The 20428-nt window shown below is 39.6% G+C and overlaps 4 protein-coding genes across 8 annotated transcripts; 3 read left to right on the plus strand and 1 right to left on the minus strand.

The window, feature by feature from the left end:
* Positions 1-113: 113 nt before the first annotated feature.
* On the minus strand, positions 114-4809 carry angptl6 (angiopoietin-like 6). Of its 2 annotated transcripts, XM_079643000.1 has the most exons (7): positions 4546-4809; positions 3549-4044; positions 3333-3470; positions 3035-3236; positions 1888-2081; positions 663-933; positions 114-569 (listed from the first exon to the last, which is right to left on the minus strand). In XM_079643000.1, exons 2-7 carry the CDS (start codon positions 4017-4019, stop codon positions 385-387), a joined length of 1461 nt encoding a protein of 486 aa, XP_079499126.1. In that variant the 5' UTR covers positions 4020-4044; positions 4546-4809; the 3' UTR covers positions 114-384. The 2 variants fall into 2 exon arrangements, with proteins under 2 accessions (XP_079499126.1, XP_079499125.1); XM_079642999.1 differs by lacking the exon at positions 4546-4809 and having other exon boundaries at positions 3549-4227.
* A 2627-nt stretch (positions 4810-7436) lies between these two features.
* ppan (peter pan homolog) lies at positions 7437-11270 on the plus strand. The gene is made up of 12 exons (XM_079646742.1): positions 7437-7662; positions 7982-8152; positions 8296-8397; positions 8512-8562; positions 8760-8930; positions 9142-9218; positions 9427-9534; positions 9660-9783; positions 9870-9948; positions 10140-10269; positions 10397-10560; positions 10647-11270. Exons 1-12 carry the CDS (start codon positions 7648-7650, stop codon positions 11066-11068), a joined length of 1614 nt encoding a protein of 537 aa, XP_079502868.1. The 5' UTR covers positions 7437-7647; the 3' UTR covers positions 11069-11270.
* A 437-nt stretch (positions 11271-11707) lies between these two features.
* p2ry11 (purinergic receptor P2Y11) lies at positions 11708-14457 on the plus strand. 3 transcript variants are annotated; one of them, XM_079643906.1, is made up of 3 exons: positions 11708-11809; positions 12910-12993; positions 13195-14457. In XM_079643906.1, exon 3 carries the CDS (start codon positions 13255-13257, stop codon positions 14179-14181), a length of 927 nt encoding a protein of 308 aa, XP_079500032.1. In that variant the 5' UTR covers positions 11708-11809; positions 12910-12993; positions 13195-13254; the 3' UTR covers positions 14182-14457. The 3 variants fall into 3 exon arrangements, with proteins under 3 accessions (XP_079500032.1, XP_079500033.1, XP_079500031.1); XM_079643907.1 differs by having other exon boundaries at positions 12921-12993; XM_079643905.1 differs by lacking the exon at positions 11708-11809 and having other exon boundaries at positions 12042-12993.
* A 1375-nt stretch (positions 14458-15832) lies between these two features.
* Positions 15833-19136, plus strand: eif3g (eukaryotic translation initiation factor 3, subunit G; the record flags this gene model as incomplete). Of its 2 annotated transcripts, XM_079643908.1 has the most annotated exons (10): positions 15833-15944; positions 16037-16083; positions 16698-16786; positions 17281-17340; positions 17433-17537; positions 17691-17886; positions 18006-18122; positions 18224-18360; positions 18834-18940; positions 19022-19136. In XM_079643908.1, the coding sequence occupies exons 1-10, from the start codon at positions 15922-15924 to the stop codon at positions 19035-19037; spliced, it is 897 nt and encodes a 298-aa protein (XP_079500034.1). In that variant the 5' UTR covers positions 15833-15921. The 2 variants fall into 2 exon arrangements, with proteins under 2 accessions (XP_079500034.1, XP_079500035.1); XM_079643909.1 differs by lacking the exon at positions 19022-19136 and having other exon boundaries at positions 18834-18944.
* Positions 19137-20428: the final 1292 nt, after the last annotated feature.

The raw sequence follows: 20428 nt of genomic DNA on the forward strand, positions 1-20428 counted from the left end.
CTTAGTTGGGTGCTTTGAAAAACCCTATATAACATACTATTCTTCCTCAATATTTTTCGTCACCTTCACAGTATATTATCTATTCATTCATAAAAAAATTGCAACGGAATTAATTAGGCTTATTTTTTTATTAAAAAGCACAGAGCAAATTGAATTGAAAGATTCAAGTTGTCAGGAAATTGCAATAACGGAAAGATGTGTCAACACAGAACATGATTCACACACGTTACTCAGTGGCCTCTTCAACAAATAAAGACATTTTTTATCAAACACACTGGCTCAACACTGTACAGGGATAACACTGAAATATATTCTCTAGGCCCTCTACATTTATCTGCATCAGTTCATCATTATGTCCTTCTTATTATTTATAATGCAACTATGTTATTTGGGTTTGATCATCATGGAAACTCGTTTGAGGGAGTAGGACCCTCCGTGGAACTCGGCCCAGTAGACCCCATCCTGGTAGCGGCTGCGGTAGTGTCCGCCCCGATACCACACACCATTCAGATTGGAGTGGGCACACATGTGGTACCACCAGCCTCCTTTTTGGTAATGAGCACAGTTACCTGGGGGCACAATGGAGGAACAGGCTTATAAACAGTTCAAGTCAAAACACTAACAGAGAGCTAAGAAACAGGAGCAGAAGGAGCTATACAGACCTGTATAGCTGTCCTTGTCTCGATCCAGAGTGGTAAAAGCCTTGTTGTTGTGCCATGAGAGGGAGTCCCCTGCGTTGCCTTGGTATTGTCCTAACCGCAGTCGATACCAATCGCTCTCCGGTTCCAGGTGGAAGCTGTCATACTCAGCATAAACCTGCCGGCCCTGCCAGTCCTCCATAGCCACACGAAGCTTATACTTAGCCTGTTTAGTCAGCCAGTAGAGGTGTTCAAGGCCGAGCCAGTACTCTCCGTCTAGGTTCCCAAAGCCTTGCTGTAACACACCCACACAACAATTTAATGAGGAGGAAACCTCAGAGTCTGAAAAGTGAAGCCACTGTGAAAGTGATTTGACTTCCATTAGGGGGCATCCCACTGGATGTAAAAAATAACCCTGTTGAATAGAAGTCTATGAATACAATTATTCTATTATGTTATGGATGTATTACCTCATAAGACATTTTCAAGCTCATGATGTAAAATTCTAGTTTTTTGTCTCTTTTAGCAGAGCATGAATTTAATTTTCTTAAAAGTTTTTAAAAGTCCATTTGAAGTTTAAAAAGCAGCTGTCTTGTGATTCACTAACATGGTTGTCCAGGTTGGAGCATTCTCAATGTTTTTGTCTTAGAAGATTTACCATTTTACAGTTTGATTTCAGTTTAAAAAACTGTATTGCACCTGGTTAGTTGCCTAATGTTTTGTTCAGAATACTCAGTTCCCCCAATTGCGTCATTTCTGGTTCTTAGAAAAACCACATGCCTCTAACAAAAGAAATGACAAACTTTAGGTTTCAAAACCATAGTCCTCAAACTAATTTCGAGGACAACGTTGTCATGTTGTCAAATCAACAATGTTGAAATCATGGTTACTATGTCAACTTCCGGTAAACATTGTATGGGTTATTTCTGACGGAAAGTATTCATCATGTGTAGGTCTTTTTTCCCTAGCTCTAGTGCAGCAGGTCACATTTTCATTTATACCGTATTAATTTAAACAAAAATTGGTACATGCATCTCAACAACTATTGGATGGATTGCTAAGCCGTTTACTATACACAATTATGCCCCCCTCCAGAAGGAATAGGAATAGAATAGGGATCCACAACATGGGGGATCTTTAATACATTGTCTAATGACTAATTTGCAAAAGCAATGACATTCCCATGAGCCTGCTACTTTGTGTTTGTTGCTAACTATCAAATATTCTAATAAAATAAGCTAAGAATCACCTTATACTGTTCCCAAGTCCTGAAGAAGTTTACAGAGCCATCCTGTCTCCTCTGGATGACCGTCCACCCTCCCTCATCTCGACTCTGCTCACACCAGGCCTGCAGCAGGCGGTTGGCACTCTGTGGTCGGAGCAGGTAGATCCCGCTGGTGGTCTCCCCTGATTCCAGGACATGCTGGCAGTCCCGCCACGGCCCTGATTTATGAGAAAAAGGATATAAGCATGTATGGGTCGAGAAGGAAATGCAATATTCAGATATATGTTGTCATATAATATAATATTTTATTTTGAAATACTTTAAATAAGGTATTAATATAGCCAAGCGCTCGGTTGGAGTGTTTGGGGAGAAAGAAGTCAAATCCAGACATAACGGATCTCAATCTGTAATTTTTCCTTTCTTTTTTTAACAGTAAACCTTTGAAATAAGTAACTGAGGATTTGTCCTTCGTCAACGTTGTTGCTTTAAGACAGAGTTAAACTCAGTAGCGACAATTTTGTAAAACACAAGGGTGCCGGTTATAGATAGTTTATGGAATTGTGTTTATTTTAGCATCAGGAAGATCACAAAATACACGGCAACTCCAGCTTATCTTTTGACAGCTAAACCATTTTTCTCCCAACACATGCTTAGTGTCTAGTAGTGTGACAGAGATAAGATAATCTGCCTGGAGAAAATGTATACATGGAGAAAAATCTCCCACACAAATGCCTAATTCCCAACAAGCATTAGTAGTCCATACCTAGTCTCGTTTACATAAGATTTGACAATGTACGTCTTTGGTCTGTACTTTGAGCAAGAACTGAGGCACTCACAAAGTGGAGTCCCTTTGTTCTTGACTTATTAGACGTCCTCTACTTTTTTATTACAAGTATTCCAGTCCAACTATACATTAGTCGTGTCATTTGAAGCTCCAACAAATGCTCTGGTTCACAAGAGTGTCTTCATTATAAAAGTCCCTCTGATAAGAGCTTCTAGCGGTTTTTGACATTGTTTAGGCATTCCCAGCGAGATAGGCCTCCTACCGTCGGGTCACTGACTCTTTCAGCGTCTGCTTATCTAAGCTGCTAAATAACTCCAGCAGAAGATTGATACGCTTAGAGTTTGAAGTCTGATCGAGTACTTCAGCTGTGAGTCGTGCTTTACATACCTGGTGTCTTTGTGACAGGAAAACTAATGAAGGAAGGGTCTGTAGGAGTGTTGGCTGTAGTGGTGTTGAGGGATAAAACAGTTTTTTCCTGCTGTGGTAGAAGAGCACTTTGGTCCCTTTGAACATCATTGGTAATTTCTTTGGCTTCAGAGCTGTAATTACGATCCAGATTAGGCTGGCTTTTTGGTGGTTTACTTGTCACCTGTCATGACCAACACAAAAGCAAAATACCATCGTCAGTTCCAGTGGAGAAATCGAGTATAAATGTGCAAAAAGCAGACCACATTTTCTTCCCTACCAGAGGAGCCTGTGTGGTGTCCCTGCTCTGGCACTGCTTCTCCAGGCGAGCAATGATTTGGTTCTGGGAGTTCATCATGGAGGTGAGGACTCCATATTTCTTCTCCAGTTCCCTGTAGTTACTGGACACCTGCAGTGCCTGACATGTTGTAAGGATAAGTTTGATTACAATTAGGATGTTGCGTTGCTGTGACAAGGAGTGAGGTTATCTGCTTACTTGTGTTGTAGCATTTAGCAGGAGGCTCTCCACCCTTTGCTGCTCCAAAACGTGGTCTTTCTTGTGTATGACTTCATGAAGCAGCTGGGCGTAGAGCTGGGCAATGCGTGAATTCATGCTGCTACTTTCTTTTTGCAGGGCTCTTACATCCATGGCAAGAGACCCCTCCTGCTCCAGTTTGCCCTGGAGCTTCTCCATCTGTTCCTGCTGCTGCTTGAGCTCAGCCCGCAGCGCTGCCACCTCCGACTGGTTGGTATAGGACGACTGTGTGTTCAAACACAGAGCACCTGTCAGTTTTTGCTGTGGCACAATGAAAGTGTAGGAGCAACGGCCTCCTTTTGTTTCGGAAGATCGCGAAGAACGTTTCTGAGCGTTCTCGCCATGAGTCCCCTCCTTACGTCCTCCGGCCCCTGGTATGTCCAGACAGAGTGTTAAAAAAAGAGTCAAACCTATTGTCCATGTCTTCTCCATGAAGGTGATGGATTCTGTGGACACCCTGGAAGTGTAGGAGAGGACATGATTAGAGTTTCCACTGCAGTAACAACACATGATTCAGTTACTTAAACTATGTCTTCATAGTGCTGTGGGTATTGACACCAGATGTTTCCTTGGAAAGTAGCACATTTCCCCCTGGCTGGAATTTAATAGCAGGTCAACAGTGAAAGGACAATAGTCAACATCAACCAGCCAGAGTCAACACACCTCCATCACACGGTCAACAGAAGAGTTAGCCCCACATCCAACCACATCCAACCACAACAACCACGGTCAACACCATAAACACATGAACCCAATTAGGTCAACAAGGACATCACACACAAGAATCTCGAGTATACCTTTCTCACAGATATAGAAGTATCTACACTTCAAAATACTTTTGTTCAGAATCAACTCTCTGGTAGGATTTATCAAATCAATAAGTTATTTCGCCGAGTGAGACTTTGTATGCCAACGCAGTACAATTCAGTCTACATTCAAATGTATTACATTGACTTACCGTAACAGAAGAAAAAGGCTTTAGGACGTCTTTGTTCTGCTCCAGTGTGTAGCTGCAGCTCCAAGGACGCACATATGTAAAAAAAAGAGGCTAACACTTTTTTTTAAATCACATGTTAAAGGGGTAACCAAGAGGCATATCAACAAGCAGCCCCTTCCAAATGAACAGTTGTCTGCGGTCCTGTGTGAAGTGAAGATGTGAGCAGAGAAAATTAGGCTCACAAATGTATCTGAAGAAAAGAACAAGAATTGCACTCAAGTTTTGCAGCAACTAGACTGCCCCTTCTCTCTCAAGGATCTGTCTCAGGATCTCTGAAGAAGAGACATCTAATTACAAACTATCCAAATGACGCCTCCCAGTACCTGCTGTTTAGCTGGATGTCTCCTCCCTCTACCATCAACCTGCTCTGCTGCCACAGACTATCCTTTAGGAGTTGAACTAGTGAGGTACTCAAATACACTTGTTTGAAGTAGGGATGCAAGTTATGAGTCTCTATAAATGGTTTGTTAATTGTGTCTATAAAATGTCAGAAAGTTACGACAAATGCAGCAAAAAGTACTTAAAGTATAAATTAACTTTGTCACATTTTGTATTAGAAAATATCCCATGATATTTTCAACGATAAATGTATATCTATGCATCCTTTAATGTCACGTATGGTTGGGTGGCGCTTGTTTCCACTATTTTCTCTACTAGTAGCTTTTAGCACTTTAATCCATGATAATGCATCTTATTTAATAAAGTGATCATGTATTTTATAGGTAAAATCGTAGTCTGTAAAATAACTGTTGCTGTAAGAAAAATGTATTTATTAGTCCAACAATTGCCTCCTAAATATAGTGAAGTATTAGTACAAAGTATAATAAAATGTAAATACTCAAGTAAATGTACCTCGGAATTGTACTTTCAAGTCTGCAAAAATTAGCAATTTCTGTTTCAGCTTTCATTTGTTGAACAAAGAAATCCAGAACTGTAAATACTTAAAAACATGGACCTGGCCTACAATCTCACGCCAAGCAATTGACCTACTTTTTTCCCCACTACCTACCTGTGTGAGTTGGCATTCTCTTCTCTGGTTTACATGAAAAGCAACAGGAGGTCGCGCCTCTCTGTTGAACAGGATTTGCGAGTGGCCCTCTCCTCAGTACCACCAAAGATTACAAAAATCTGCGCACACCGCCAGGCACATGTGTCTCACTAGCCTTTAAGTAGGCAGAATATATTTACAATAGCAATTATTTGAATGCTTATTGAAATGTAAGTTAGGTCTAATATTTCAATTTACAACAATTCACAGTCATCTATTGCTAACTGCGTTGATGGTTGATCTAAATGTAGCTTTCAATTCACAACTAAACATTTTCGAAACAGCGTTGATGATTTGTCTGTATTCAGTTTGTGCATTCCAGTTCATTTTCATTCTCAATGCATCTTTTTTCTTTACGACTTTAGTAGAAAACGTTTTATTTTCAACTCATTGCTGTTGTATCATATGTCAATATAAATGTACTGTTGGGTGTGTTGCTACTTTAACGTGGCCCAATTTTACAATAATTCATTAAATGGATTCTTAAATTATTTTGTGAATAAATGATTATTTAAATAATATAATTGTCTGTCAATATTTTTTTTGCATTAATGATAAAAAAACGTGTTCACAGATTGATCACAGTGATACTATGTGTTATAGAGGGTATTTTGACCAGATATGATTATAGGTGTGCCTTGAGATTTTGGCTTGGTGTTAGGTGTGACTTGGCCAAAAAAAGTTTGAAAACCACTGACCTAGAGTATACAAAGGCAAAAGGGAAATCCATTTCATGCAATAAATGTTATCGGGGAGATTCAACTTTATTGCACTGGTTACACCCAATATGTCATATGAAGGCACACCCGGTTTTGGGTGGGGACTCGGTGTGAGTGAGATAACAAAAAAACACAAAAAAAGCAGCAGATACTTTTGACTTTTAAATTGCTAGGACAACTGTTAGGTGTTTGCATGTGAAGCTGGTGTTGCACCATGTTCTTTGGCCAGCATTGTTGTCGGTAAACACTTGAAATGCTATCTTTGATATTTCAGCAGTCTTGTAAGCTGTAATAGCTGTTACTAACAGAACTACAGACATGTCAAAGATCCCTCAATGATGGGGTGGAAGTGTGAAACCTAAAATTAAATTCTTGTTTGTGGTAACACAGCAGCTGACAATGTAACCTTGCTGCCATTTTAAGGAGATAATTACAACTTGTGATTTCAATACCTCCTGTACTTAACAGTCTAAAATAAAACATAGCTTTTGTTTGACTTTGTTTAATTTTTACCTCCCTGTTCTCTGTTGCCACTTTTAAATAAAGCTTCTACAGACAACTCTCCTTTGCGCTTAATACCTGGAATGTGTTCATATAATTCTTAATGGCTTATTAGGACACAAAAAAAGAATACTAAATAAATGGAAAAACATAAACCTGAAGCATTAGTGACCTCTTCATCGCTGGTCGAGATGAAGCATGAAGGTGTCCCTCTAGTTATCATAATGTGGAACTGCATAATTAAAACACTTGCTTAAATATTAATTTAAACAATGCAGCAGGCAATCACAACTGAACAAAATTGTTATTCATTAAGAAATATTAATTGTTTGCTGTTGCTTCAAATCTAAAACTCCAAATGTTTATTGAAAATTGCAAATGGCAAAACAAGTGGCTTACTTGGGATAGTGCAATGAATGACAAAGGCACAATTGTAACTATAAGCGGTCTTTTTGTTTTCATTGTACTTTTATTTTAAAACGTGTAAATTGCCTAGGTTACTATCATCTACCTCTCTGATCATGTTGAGGGACGCGGACCCTTTTTCTCTAGGAACTATTTCAAAACACGTGAGCAACCACCCCGGACACATTAGTACGTGACACACACCAGCAGAACCACCATGTGGAAGACGTCGCGCTGTCTTCGCAGTTGAAGCCTCGATGGTTTAAATTGTTGTTGATTGCATTTTACGGTCATAATGAACGTACTTGTTTCGTAATAATTAATATAGTGTTGCAACTATCTATGTTATTATTGTTAACTCAATATAACTGCTCTACATCTCGTTGAAAAATGGGGAAATCAAAGGTAAGTGACGGCCTGTGCGCATGGGTTAGCCTTAAGGAAAGATAGCTAAACTTGTATTTATATTTGAGTCTATTTAATCAATAAACACGTGATATATGTTATACGAGAAGGATAAACCTCAGTTTGTGGTGGATTTGTATAACTATAACTGTTAGTAGAGCTAGTTAATCGTGTACGTTAGCTTACTTAAAAAAAAAAAAATCTAATTAAACTGTAAACTCTAATCGTAATTCAAAGCAAAATCAAACAATAAACTGTCAAGTGTCATGTAACTAAATGTATTTATTATAATTAATATGTTGCTGTTGTGTTTTTTCAGACCAAGAACCAAAAGAAGTCCAGAGCCACAGCTAACCATGTGGCCGAGGAGATTTACGGAGCTATCCCCCACTCCTTCGTGTTTAACCGGGGACAGATCGGGAAAAACGTGGGTCAGCTCATCGAGGATATGCGGAGAGTCATGGAGCCCTACACTGCGGAGTCACTGAAGGTCGGTGGGGTTTATTTGAGCATTTTTAATTAAATGTGTATATATATGAGCTTTTTCTGATACTTTTAATCTGCAAGTATTTTTGTCATTTCCTCTGCTCTTTCACTTCAACTATATCTAATGTTGTTTTTTCCTTTTACCAGGTTAGGAAAAAGAATGTGCTGAAAGACTTTGTGGCTATTGCAGGACCTCTGGGAGTAACACACTTCATGATATTCAGCAAAACTCCCACCTGTGTAAACCTGGTAAGATTAAATAACCTATTTTTTAAAAACCGCTCTCGGGTGCTGAACAACTTTTTCAGTTTTGTCATGACTAGCCTGATCCCCATCCAACCATATTTTTTTTTGTGCTTTCAGAGACTGGCTCGACTTCCGAAAGGTCCAATGCTTAATTTCAAAGTAGTGAAGGTAATTGTATGAACTCATCCTTGAAATAGAAGTACAAAAGGAAAATGGGCTCAAATGATGACAATTTAGTATGTGACTGTAAGTGATGTTTTCAAAGTAAACGCACTGATGCGCCCAAACTGCCAATGTAAAGTTTAACACTTAAATGTTTCCCTACATTTTTGAGGACTCTTTTTTTTTTATATAAAACTTTTCAGTACTCCCTTGTCAAAGATGTGGTTTCATCTCTGAAGAAGCACAGGATGCACGATCAGCAGTTCACACATCATCCTCTATTAATCCTCAACAACTTTGGATCTGATGGCATGCACGTTAAACTCATGGCCACCATGTTCCAGAACATGTTTCCTTCCATTAATGTGCACAAGGTATGTTTCTTTTTAACAATAATACTGCCTTTTTGTGGTTGACTCAAGATTTAAAGCCCTGTTGGCATCATGATGATTGTATAGTCTTCTGAGATTTCCTTTGAAGATGAATCAAAAGTAAACGCTATCTGATTACTAAATCTTTGAGCATTCAACACTGTAAAAATGTATACTTCTTGCAACCAAAAACAAAGATATTGTTGTTTTCCAGGTAAGCCTCAACAATATCAAGAGGTGTGTGCTGCTGAATTACAACCCAGAGACCCAGGAAATAGAATTCCGTCACTAGTAAGTACTTTTAGTTTTTGCCCTGTTTGCTCTAGCAAAGGGCTTGACAGCAGAGATGTTGGGCTCACATGATGACAGATTTCGACATGACTGTTCAGTGATGTATGTTCAAAGTAAACGCACTGACGGGCTTCAACACAATGACCATATTTATTTTTATTTGAGTAATTGTTAGACTGACCCACGTGATCACGTTTCCAACCTGCAGCAGCCTCAAGGTTGTCCCTGTGGGAATGAGCCGTGGAGTCAAAAAGCTGATGCAGGAGAGGTTCCCCAACATGGCCAAGTTTGAGGATATCAGTGAGCTGATGATGAAGTAAGGTCCTTTTCAAAATGCTCAGTGAGATGTAGCTGTTCTAACACAGGGATTCAAGTTGTTTGTTTCCTTCTGCAGAATTGATGATTTCAATCTGATCAACTTGTGTTGTCTACAACTCTCAGGGGGGCAAACCTTTCAGAAAGTGAGGCAGAGCAAGACGGGGAGCACAACATAACTGAACTACCACAGGTCTACTCTGGCCGAGGCAACATGGCCTCCCAGCAGAGCGCAGTCCGTCTGACCGAGGTGAGCATCCTGAGGAAGTAAAGCACAAACAAAAACAATCTTGGTGCCTGATTGGAACCTGAATTGTTGCACTGTGTTCTCCTCAGATTGGGCCTCGCATGAGCCTGCAGCTGATGAAGATACAAGAAGGCATGGGAGATGGGAACGTCCTTTATCACACCATGAGTGAGTGCACTACTGTCCTTTTATTCACCTTTCTTTGATATATTCAGATGCACATGATGACAAAATCATTATGAATTCTGTGATTTATCTCTAAAAGTAAACGCTTACTGATGCATCCAAAGTGTACACAGTATAATGTACACTGGGTATACACTGTCTTTTAATTTGAAGTTATTTTCTGTGTTTGCAAGTCTCAAAGACTGAAGAGGAGATAAAGGAGATCCTGAAACGAAAGGAAGCCCAGCTTAAACAGAAGCAGGCCCGCAGGAAAAAGCAGGAGCAAGATGTTGCTCATAAGAATGAGAAACGAGAAGACCACAAGTAATATATTCTCTTTTTTTTAATGAGCTTTTAAGATGGAGCTGACAACATGAGAATATGACCGTGTACGTTTGTCAATGTTTAATGTGGTTAAAGTATTAAATGGAGTTTCTTTATCCTCTAACAGGAAAAAGAGCCTGGAAGGCATCAAGAAGAAACGTGCTGAAGAGGAGGCCGAAGAGGACAGTGAGGTAGAGGATCCTGGGAACCAAGATGACCGGCTGGCTGCTGTTGAATCTGATGATGAGGTGGAGTACTACAGACAGGCTGTAGGACAGGATCCTGATGAAGGTGAACATAATTGCTGTCCTTTAAACCATATATGCTCCTGGGTCTTTTTTGGTTTATTTATTGACAATACTTTTTTTACATTTCAGACATGTTCCCAAGTACCAAGAGGAAGCATAGTTCAGAAAGGACTCATGGACCTGCAAAGAAGAGGAAAATGTCCCCCGGTAAATCGTTTGGAAAAGACAGAGATTCTAAATCACCCAAGAGAAACGGTCCAGGAGGATATCGGAGAGACGGGAACACTGGAAAGGGATGGAAGAAATCAGGGGACGGGGAGAAGCCATATGGAAGGAAAATGAGTCCTGGTGGAAAGTCATTCGGAGCAAAGAGAACTGGCGATAGGGAATCATTTGGTGGGAAGAAGAGATTTGAAGGGAACAAATCGTTTGGTGGAAACAAAAATAAGGACAGATCTTTCAATTCTAAAGATCCAAAAAGCAGTTCGGCCTTTAGGAAGAAAGGTGCAGGAGCAAAGCAAGGCTTCAAACAGAGGAAGGGAAAAGGCTGAGCCCCTCCCTCTTCTTTCCGGACATTAAATTTGTTTATAATGCTTGACCACCAGGTGGCAACAGCGAGCCACCAGTGCCTCAGCAGAGAGTGATGCTTGTGAGACTGTTTATTGCTGAAAATCAGCAGAGGAATGCTCTATATTTTTCACACTGTATAAATGAATATTGAAATTGTTCCTGTTCAATAAAATGTTAAAACGATTGACTTGGTGAATTGTATTGTACTCTTCAGGTGATCAGTGCAGTCATTTATTTTCCTTCAGGTTTGTGTAATAATTTGAGTGTCTTTACATTTTCATTCCATAAAGCAAGCAACGTTTTGTATTTATTATATACCACATGCAAACAAGATCATTTAAAGAACACAAATAAAAGCATAAGCACAGTGCAAAAGAAACTCATTGCAACATGCCATTTTTAAAAAGGCCAAGAGAATAAATAAAAGTAGACTCAATGGATATAAAATACTATAATATTTAAAGTGCTGGGTAAGATATGAATAATTATAATGTGATAGATGCATGAGGTCTATTTGAAAAGCTCTCAGACTTAGCATTACAACTCGCGTTTATTGCAGAAACTCACAGCATTTTAAGAATGTGTCTTCAGGTTTTGTCACTACCTGATCTTCCGGGTCACTCGACTTATTCAGGACCCCCTCGATCCCTAAAGGTCGCACCCATTGCTTTTGAGTTAGTTTCGCTCATTCTTCATCCGTGCCTTCATTTGAGGAATGAATTGTAAGTAGCTAAGCATTATATCTGATCAGTATGCTATAGGTTACTGTATTGGGAGGAAATTGTATAGCACACCAGGCGTTTATCTTCTTTTGGATGTTTAAAACTAAACTGGTTTTATGTAAGTGCGTTCTTATGGAAAGCATTTAATAGGATATAGAAAATGACACGGTAATATAGCAGCTCACTTCTTTCACTTCAATGTATTTCAGAGTAAATGCAACTTATTCAAAGTGCGAGTTTGTCTCAAACCAAAGTACAAAATGGAACCGCGAAATGCGTACATGTCTTCGAATTATTTTATATCTCGCACGGATTTTAAGTAGTCTATAAACTCTATTCACAGAACATGTAAATTACGGTTTAAAAAGCCTTCCTAATTGAAATTATGTTTCAGCAACGCGGAAGACAATTGACCATGTGCTGTTACAATTGTTCCAGCTCCTGGGGGCATATGTAGCCTACATTTTTTTAGTCCGAATGATATTTAAAAAAAAAAAATGTTTTACGGGAGTGAGGCAGAGACTGGCAGCAGCCTCTATAAAAAACACACAAATCAGTTTTTTGTATTATTATTTGACTTCACAATAAATATAGTGGCTCGTGACTGCTTGCAATAACATTTGATGACTTTCAACAACTAGGCTACACAGATAAAAGTTAGCATTAGGTATATCCATACTGTTCAAGAGGTTTTTGGAAATAGTAACATAGTTTAAACAAGACAGCTTATCTTTAACCAAATCAAAGTATTAAAACAAAGTGAATGCAGGTTTGTATTTGAATAGTCCTTTTAGTAGAATGATTATGAAGAGTACTTTTGAGGTCCTTTTGTAATCTGTATGAGTTATCTGTTCAAATATGAACATGGTTTCTAAAAAAGCAATTGATCACTCCATGAGTGACCTTAAAACTGCAGGCTGTTTTTGCGAGCATGTCTGTCAATTGCATCGGATGTGTGTCTTCAGTTTTACTTCTTCAAATTGCGTGTGTGTAAGAGGAAGTGTCTTGAGGTTGATAAAAGCCCTTCGTGACAAACTCACATTTCTCATCTTAGATTTAGATGCCTAAAGTGATTATGATGGTGGATAACCTTTTGTCAGTTTCATTACAGATACATACCACAAAGGGAATGAACTCTCATCTTATGAGCCACTTTACAGAACGCTGCAAGTCGAATCCTTTCGGTAAGATAAAGCTTTCATTATTTAAATGTCCTCTTTTCTAAATAGACATAGAGATATAGAGAACATTTAATATCGTAAAAATGGTTATCTGCATAGATGTCCTTCTTATATTTAACTTCACAAATATGAAGTGCACTTAAACGTACAAAAAGAGATTATGACTTATTGCAAGTCACTGAATAAACATTCTTCAATTTACAGCATTGGTACGATCTGTGTGAAAGAAGCTCGACAATAAAATAACCTTCAGCTGAGCTGAAGATGGATAATAACTCCTTTCGCTGTGAGGGGTTTCAAGTGGCTCTGCTGCCCTCGATGTATGGGGTGGAGTTCATCGTGGCCCTGGCAGGAAACATGTTTGCCCTGTGGCTGCTGGTTGTCAGAGAGAAAAGGAACTGGCACACCGGGGTGGTCCTGTCCTGTAACCTGGCCATCAGTGACCTGCTGTATGTCCTGACCTTGCCTTTGCTGATAGTCTACTACTCCCTGGGGAAACACTGGGTCTTCGGTGATGCCTTGTGTAAAATCGAGAGGTTTCTTTTCTCCTGTAACCTGTATGTAAGCATCTTTTTCATCATGGCGATAAGTGTGAACCGATGTGTGGCCATCGCTTGTCCCTTCTTCACCCGGTCCTATGTAGAGCCTGCCCACGCCAAGGTCGTAAGTGTCATCATCTGGGTTGTTGTGGGACTCATTTCCTGCCCTGAGTTGAAATTTGCCTCAGTTAACATCAATGTGCAGCACAATAACAACACTCTGTGTGTGTCCTCCTTTCACAATGATGAAAGTCCTTACTTCTACTACAAAATATTCCTTGCTGTGTTTGGTTGCGTTCTTCCCTTTGTTGTTACTTTCACTTCCTACTGTGTGTTTATTTCAGCGATTTGGAAAAATGTCAGTATAACCACCCTGGAGAAACGCAAGATAGGCCTGTTGGTCGGATCAGCGATTGTGATGTATGCCATTTCATTTGTGCCTTACCACATCCTTCATATCTATTACTTGTATCTGAAAATCAATAAACAAACAACATGTTTGGTGTACGACATGTATCAGGTGTCCAAGGGACTTGCAACTCTGAACATGTGTATCCATCCCATCCTATACATGGCTTTGTTTGACAGTATAAGAGTGGCATGTTGTGGGAAGAGCTCAGAGGAAAAACAGCTGGGGGTGATAAGAAAGTAGAGCTGCTGATGCTTGATAATCCACACAATGTCATGCTGTAAAACTTGCTTTTATTTTGTGCGTTGTTAATGCTGACATTTCTTTTTATATTAACTTTGAAACAAAAATAAATCATCTGAAATAAAGAATGAATTGTTGTTGTAGGGTCAAGTCAGCGTTGTTGGTAGCAGTACGTTTCATTAGAGAGCAAACTCCCCTCTTTTACATGATTGAACAATGGACCTTTTGATAAATAAAGTTTAAAAATCTGTGTAATAAATTAAATCAAACCAGTTATCTCTGTGATGAATTATTCAAAATGTTTAATGAAGCGATGTCAATTTATGATATCCTAATCACATAATTGATATTATTAGTATAAGGTATTCAGATAGCCACAACCCAAAAAAAAACATAATACACAGAATCTTAGGAACATAAAACATATCAGCAGAAATAGTTTTTCTTTATCTCCCTGAAAATGTGAGCTGAAATCCTAAAATAAAACACTTCTCCGATAAAACAGTTGTTTGGTGTCTGAGTGGGAGCTCAGGGTTACTGTCCCTATTCCTTTCTATAGTCCAACCTATATCAAACCTATTTACTAGTGATGTTACGTATTGCGCCGAGGCTTCGTGTGTCGAGTAATCCCCGAAGCTTATGAAGCTTGTATCGAGGCTTGTATCGTTTTGGGCCAGTGACGTCATCGATGACAAACGAAGCCTCGCTGCCTGTCGATACCACGTGACTGCTTCAGGAAGCTATTCAGATCGGTTGAACCGTTGAACCACAACGCTCATAATACCCATGGATGTATAATAAGAACCATATTTACCCTTCATGTACCCGGGGCCCGGTGACACGAAGGAATCAAGAGAGCCCAGACCCTCACTTATATAGAGGTCGGAACATGTCATAAGTATAAATGGATACAAGCATAAATAAATGTAGGAATAAAAACATGAATAAATACAGGAATAAATATGATCCAGTGTTTTCAGTGAGATTCAGCTGGAAAGCAGTTGACTCATGACCGCAGGGTCCCTGGTTCAACGACTGAACAATACTTATTTGTTGATGTTTATAAAAGCTACAGCTAAATTAGATAATGTAGTTAATAAATGTATTCTTTGATATGGTTTTGCCTTTCTCAGGCTACAACATGGTTACGTTTACGAATATTATTAAGGAATACAAATCCCTCTTTGCAATGTTTACCAGCCTCCTTAGGCTTTTCAATCACAATCATTCAACTGGAATAAAAACAATATTGTTAACATGAAAATGTGATTTTATGTTCGTTGTTTAGAGTTATTCTAAGGCTTTACTAAAACTTCCTAAGGGAACTCTGTATGAGATAGAGCACACTGTTGAGATGTCCAATCTGCCTGTTTTACACACTTTGACCAACAGGGGGTTTGTGTTCAAATCTTTATACAGTCTATGGTTCAAATGAAGCCCATGATGAAGCCTCATGAGATGAACCCTTTTGCTTCATAAGGCTTCATCTCGCCATCACTAATATTTACGATGTGAAACATCTTCATCAAATTATAAATCTGAAAGAAAATATGGCATGATGATTACACATTACTTTCTGTCAGCCCTACAACAGGACTCTTATTGTGAAACTTAAATGTAACAGACGCGGTCCTTTTATTGTGAAGTTTAACCGGAAGTGTTAGGATTGGCGGCTCGACTACGCTCCTCGGCTAGCACTCCTCCGCTCTTTACGGTCCTGAAGCTAAGCTAGCCGAGAGGATGCCGTCGATGGAATACGACGAGTGAGTGCTATTATAAACATTTCATCATTTCTACTTGTGCGAGAGGTCTTTAGCGATACATCTAATGTTGCTTTTCAATCTGTACTTTCCAGCTCCAAGCCCAGCTGGGCAGACCAGGTGGAGGAGGAAGTAGATGAAGGTAAGGAGCTAACATTAGTTAGCTTAGTTAGCTAAAGCTAGCTCCTCTCTTGTAGTCCTGTGACCGGAGGAGGAGGCCGGCTAGGCGGCTTCAACTTCCACGTGGTTGCTGGCTTTAATACTAGAGAAAAAAATTAACGTACCTGTGTTGTATATTACGGGTATATTATGTTCGAAAGGCTAGGTTATTACGTTTGCGTCACTGACATACAATAATGATTGTATTGATGAAATGTGTAGCTAGTCGACATATGCTAGACAGTGACGTAGGCAGTGTCATACACTGCTAAGGGAAAGATGGCTAAAAGTTAGCAAGATAGCCTCGCCCCTTTGTAATATGTAAACATCTATGAAATAAACATACTAACAGAAACGTGTCACTGTCTTTATAAGCATACGCATTTTCCGTTTGGTTGTAAAGCAAGTCCTAGATTAGTTCAGAGCTGGAGATGTGATGAAGAGATGTGTCCTGCATTGCATAGGACAGTGAAGTGTCGCCAAATAAACGTTTTGTTCATTTTGTAGTGGACCAACACATGCAAAGCCTCTTACAAGAGTGCATCGTTTAACTTTTCCCTCTGGCTTGTCTAACTTGACTGTATATTCTTTTATCAGGCACACTACCCCCTCCCAAGGAAATCATCAAAGGAAATATTAAGACCATCACGGAATATAAAATAGATGATGATGGGAAGAAGTTTAAGGTAAGTTGAGCTTCACTAAGGTATACATTCTTGCATCTGTCTAGATTGTTCATAATGCTGCAGTGCTTTGACAGCATAACAGGCTTTGACATCTGCTATAAGACCTTATGGTACAGAGGAGTTCATTTCCCATAAAAAAGGATTTGTATGGTTGTAGACTAATTCATGAAAATGCTGTTAAAATAAGCTGTACTGTAATAATCAAGTAGTCATCTAACTATACATGTTGGTTATCTTCATACGTTACAAGAAATTGAATGTCAATTAAATAGAAATCGGCAAGACAAATTAAGAACGTTTTTTTTTGGGCAAAGTTTTCAACTGCTTATTTTTAATAATTTTGAACTGGAACTGTCATCGCTATGAAAGAGATTATATAATACTATACAAGCTTTAAAGTTTAGTACCGCAGTAGTTTCAAAACAGAAATACAAGCATTTTGCTTCTTTTACATATTAAATGGATTTAGCATTCCTTGCCTATTTGTCCCCAAGATTGTGCGGACCTTCAAGATCGAGACAAGGAAAGCCTCAAAAGCTGTTGCAAGGAGAAAGGTTTGCATTTACGTCTATTTGCCTTCACTTCGAATTGATTTAGATTTTGGGTTAGGTCAGGGTCCATATCTGATATTGTTTTCTTCTTTCAGAACTGGAAGAAATTTGGCAACTCTGAGTTTGATGCAAAAGGTCCCAATGTTGCCACCACCACAGTCAGTGACGATGTCTTCATGGTGTTCATCTCCAGCAAAGAGGCAAGTATGCTTTGGGACTTATAAAATGTCGTGCTGCTGCTTAGTGATGTGTTGAGGACCACATAAAAAATGCTGCAAATGCATTAATACAGTATTAATTAGTTATTTTCTTGGTTATGCTTGTTACTGAGTTTCTCATCTTACCTCTTGCAGGACTTAAATGCCCAAGACCAGGAAGAGGATCCCATGAACAAATTGAAAGGACAGAAGATTGTGTCTTGCCGTATTTGCAAAGGCGACCATTGGACCACCCGCTGTCCATACAAGGACACCCTGGGCCCCATGCAGAAGGAGCTGGCTGAGCAGCTTGGGCTTTCCACAGCAGACAAGGACAAGCCTGCTGGCTCTGGTACATCCACACGCTATTCAAATCATTCAAATTTAGATCTGTCATTCCTGATCCACTTGGTTTTTGGACCTTTTCTAAAGTCATGACTAATATGGCCTGTTTCTCCGTTGCCCCACCAGGAGAGCCTGAGCCGGCACAGCCTGCGCAGAGCAAGACTGGGAAGTATGTCCCCCCGAGCCTGAGGGATGGAAGCACGCGGAGAGGGGAGTCCATGCAGCCCAACCGGAGGGGAGGATGTACGTTAAATCAGAATTTCTATATGCCAATTCTATACATAAATCATGTTTCATCAACAAAGCTTTGCCCATTATTGATGAGGTACTTCTGCCCCCAACAGCTGATGACAATGCCACTATTCGTGTGACCAATCTGTCTGAGGACACCCGCGAGACGGACTTGCAGGAGCTCTTCAGACCATTTGGCTCCATCTCCAGGATCTATCTGGCCAAGGACAAGAATACTGGGCAGTCCAAGGTCAGTGCTGAGCCTCAACAACACAAACACACGTGCTATTTACAAAAACAATCGACACTGTAGAAACTATTTTGACTGTAGTGGTCACTCAAAGTATGTACTATGGGGTTTTCACACAGATGACAATGACCATTTTAAACATTTCTATTTTATATAGAAAACTCTACATTTACAAGTGCAACTGTACTAAGAAATAATCACACAAAATAGAATTTAGGAAACAAATGGACTAACTAGTAGAGCAATAAAAACAGTAGAACCTTTTTTTTTTTTTTTTTTAATGTTTCTCTGTCTTAATTGCATGTAAGCTGGATGTATATAGTCTTTTTTATATATAGTCTCTTACTTGTGTTTTGTTTGAAGATAATTATGACCTAAACATGATAGTTATAATTCAATAGAAATGATAATGGTCAGAAACACAGCCGGTTACAGTTGTACCATCGATCAACCGCCCACTTTGTTCTCTGCAGGGATTCGCCTTCATCAGTTTCCACCGCCGGGAGGATGCAGCGAGAGCCATCGCAGGAGTGTCAGGATTTGGATACGATCATCTTATTCTCAATGTTGAATGGGCCAAGTAAGTAACTTCAGTTTTGTCAAATAAGTGTTACATGTGTTTTTGTTTTTTGCTAACAACCTTATTTATTTCTCTCTGCAGACCGTCAAACAACTGAGGAATCCATCAGAATATATTCCAGGATGACGCCAGCTTTTATGGTTTTGGTAAAACATGGCTATCACCTAAATAAAGAGAATCACAATTGTCATCACCATTTCCTTGTTATTGTTTTCATTAGTGTGCACATTTGTGAGCAGGCTTTACTCTTACTGAACTTTCACTTCTAGTTGGAGATTAAGTAGACCCAACTGAGAACTGGCAAAAGCAGAGTGTTTCATACACCCTTTTTAAAGGAAAGGGAACACAGATTCTTACCACTCAAGCCACATGCTTTCTGTTCTGCATTGTAATACAACTTATTCAACTCTGAAGATAGCATGTATTAAACCTCAACCTCAAGCCGAACTTTGGGTGAGCAGTTATTGAAAGAGTGATTTGTTTCAAGCCATATCAGTACAGTCTTCTGACTGGTGTTTCATTAAATACAAAGAATGTGTTTGATTCAACCAGTTAAGACCAGACAAAACACTTTGGTAAATCAAATCTTTAAAATGTAGGTAGCATATTTCCTTTGAAACAGTGCTTATTGTGACATACTGGTATTTAAGACGGTAACAGACGGCTGCATTGTATTTATATTAGTCTTAGCTGTTTTTCCCTCAAGATCAACAACTCAAAGTACTACCTGCTCATCTTTACATTACTTCAATAACACTTTAAAGCAGGGGTGTCAAACTCAATTTAGTTGTGGGCCACATCAGCATTTCTGGCAGTGGCTCAGTCAGTAGGGGCGCTGGTTCAAGTCCACGAACAGACCTAAATATGGATTGTGCACTGCTACTTGGAGAGGTCCCAGTTCACCTCGTGCCCTGCCGTGGTGCCCTTGAGCAAGGCACCTGACACCCTGCCAGTTCCCCGGGCGCTGTGCAATAGCTGCCCACTGCTCCTAGTACTAGACTCCTGGTACTAGGATGGGTTAAATGCATAGACTGTGTATATATACACCGAACAAAAATATAAATGCAACAATTTTGTTTTTGCTCCCATTTTTCATGAGATAAACTCAGATCTAAAACATTTTCTATATACACAAAATAACCATTTCTCTCAAATATTGTTCACAAATCTGTGATAGTGAGCATTTCTCCTTTGCTGAGATAATCCATCCCACCTCACAGGTGTGGCATATCAAGATGCTGATTAGACAGCATGATTATTGCACAGGTGTGCCTTAGGCTGGCCACAATAAAAGGCCACTCTGAAACGTGCAGTTTTGCTTTTCTGGGGGGGTCCGAAAACCCTAACCCTAACATGTCACCCATCTCCTTCGCATAGAGTTGATCAGGTTGTTGATTGTGGCCGGTGGAATGTTGGTCCACTCCTCTTCAATGGCTGTGCGAAGTTGCTGGATATTGGCAGGAACTGGAACACGCTGTCGTATACGCC

The sequence above is a fragment of the Notothenia rossii genome (assembly GCF_949606895.1).
Source record: "Notothenia rossii genome assembly, chromosome: 8".
NCBI lineage: Eukaryota > Metazoa > Chordata > Actinopteri > Perciformes > Nototheniidae > Notothenia > Notothenia rossii.